We start from the raw sequence: 1,397 nt of genomic DNA on the forward strand, positions 1-1,397 counted from the left end.
TACAGCCCTTTTTACACCCTTATTGCCAAGTAAATGATGGCAGCATGATCTACATGTGCCCTCAGGCCCTGCTGATGTTTCGAACCAGCCTTCGGATGGATAAATAAAAAACAAAACTTGTTGAAACTGTGAGAAGGCCCCTCATCAACCAGTCAGCAGCAGCCAAAACAATATGAAGTCTTTCAGCATTTTCACATTTTGTTCTCCTCCTCACAAGTCTGCAAGAAGTGCCATTTAATGTCTGTCTGTGAAGCATACATGAATGAATATCAATGAAATAAATAAGCCTACTTAATGAACAGCCGAGTAGCGCTCTGGCATCCTTCAATTTATGCTGGAGTTGTAAATCCTGCATTCTGTGCAAGTGAGCAACAGATTTCAGTGGTTGCCAATCTCCTTTGTCGTAAAAGAGGGTGTGAACTCCTGGCACGCTTCCTCAAACAGATGAGCTGTGTTCACACTGTGCAGGAAAACGTTTTAAGTGCAGAAATCACCGTCTAAAACAGTCTATTAAACCGAGCCCGCTGTCTGGTTTTGTTGCACACCATTTCCTCTCCGTCCTTTTTTTTTTTTTTTGTTTTTCTCCCCATCTCCATTGACATTTAATTCATCTACTCAACCTCTCCTCCTTTTTTCACATCTTAAAAAAAAAAAACTTGTGAAGTAGATTAGTGCCGATTTGGGACAACAGTTTAATTATCCTCTTCAGCAGATAGCACTTTTCTGTGTAGCTGCCACCCATTATTGTAGCCTGATGGCGTGTGTGTGTGTGTGTGTGTGTGTGTGTGTGTGTGTGCGCGCGCGCGCGCACACACACACAAGCTGGCCTTTTAGAGTACTCTTACTGTTGTCTTCATCTGTTTAGAAGCTTAAATATGGCCCAGCGTCTAGGTAATCGGGCATCTCTTATTCTCCGTGGAACAAAGTAAGCCCCAGCAAATTGGCTGCCTCGCTTGTCATTTAATTGGCTAATTACAACCAGACCTGTCGTTTTTTGCCGCGGTTGGTGGCATAAAACATGCTGTATAAAAATATTGCAGAATTTTGAGTATGATTTGTTTGTTGTAAAGTAAAGACGGACAGATTAAACGGATCGTGTGTTGTCACTGAAATGATTAGATTGTATTTTACACTAGCTTCAAATGCTGTGTTGCTCAGAAACATTATATTGGTTTCTGGCTCTTACTGAAATATTGTTTTTGTCCTTTGTGTTTTCCAGGACATGACCACAATGTGTCGTCTGTAAACATCATGCCCAATGGAGATCACATCGTTTCTGCCTCAAGGGACAAAACCATAAAAATGTGGGAGGTGGCCACTGGGTACGCACCCTCCTGACATCCACTAAACCACTTTATTTATTTTAACATGATATTCTGTTTAATCACATCCATTCT

At 41.5% G+C, this 1,397-nt stretch overlaps 1 protein-coding gene across 6 annotated transcripts in view; it reads left to right on the plus strand.

Annotated features, from left to right (window-relative positions):
- LOC123985671 (lissencephaly-1 homolog) overlaps positions 1 to 1,397 on the plus strand; it is a 44,368-nt gene that overhangs the window by 35,436 nt on the left and 7,535 nt on the right. For all 6 annotated transcript variants that reach the window (XM_046073422.1, XM_046073427.1, XM_046073428.1 and 3 more), the window contains one exon: positions 1,220 to 1,322. In XM_046073422.1, the coding sequence (XP_045929378.1) occupies positions 1,220 to 1,322 (103 nt within the window). The remainder of the gene's footprint in view (positions 1 to 1,219; positions 1,323 to 1,397) is intronic.

This window comes from Micropterus dolomieu, linkage group LG17 (genome assembly GCF_021292245.1).
Source record: "Micropterus dolomieu isolate WLL.071019.BEF.003 ecotype Adirondacks linkage group LG17, ASM2129224v1, whole genome shotgun sequence".
Classification (NCBI taxonomy): Eukaryota; Metazoa; Chordata; class Actinopteri; order Centrarchiformes; family Centrarchidae; genus Micropterus; species Micropterus dolomieu.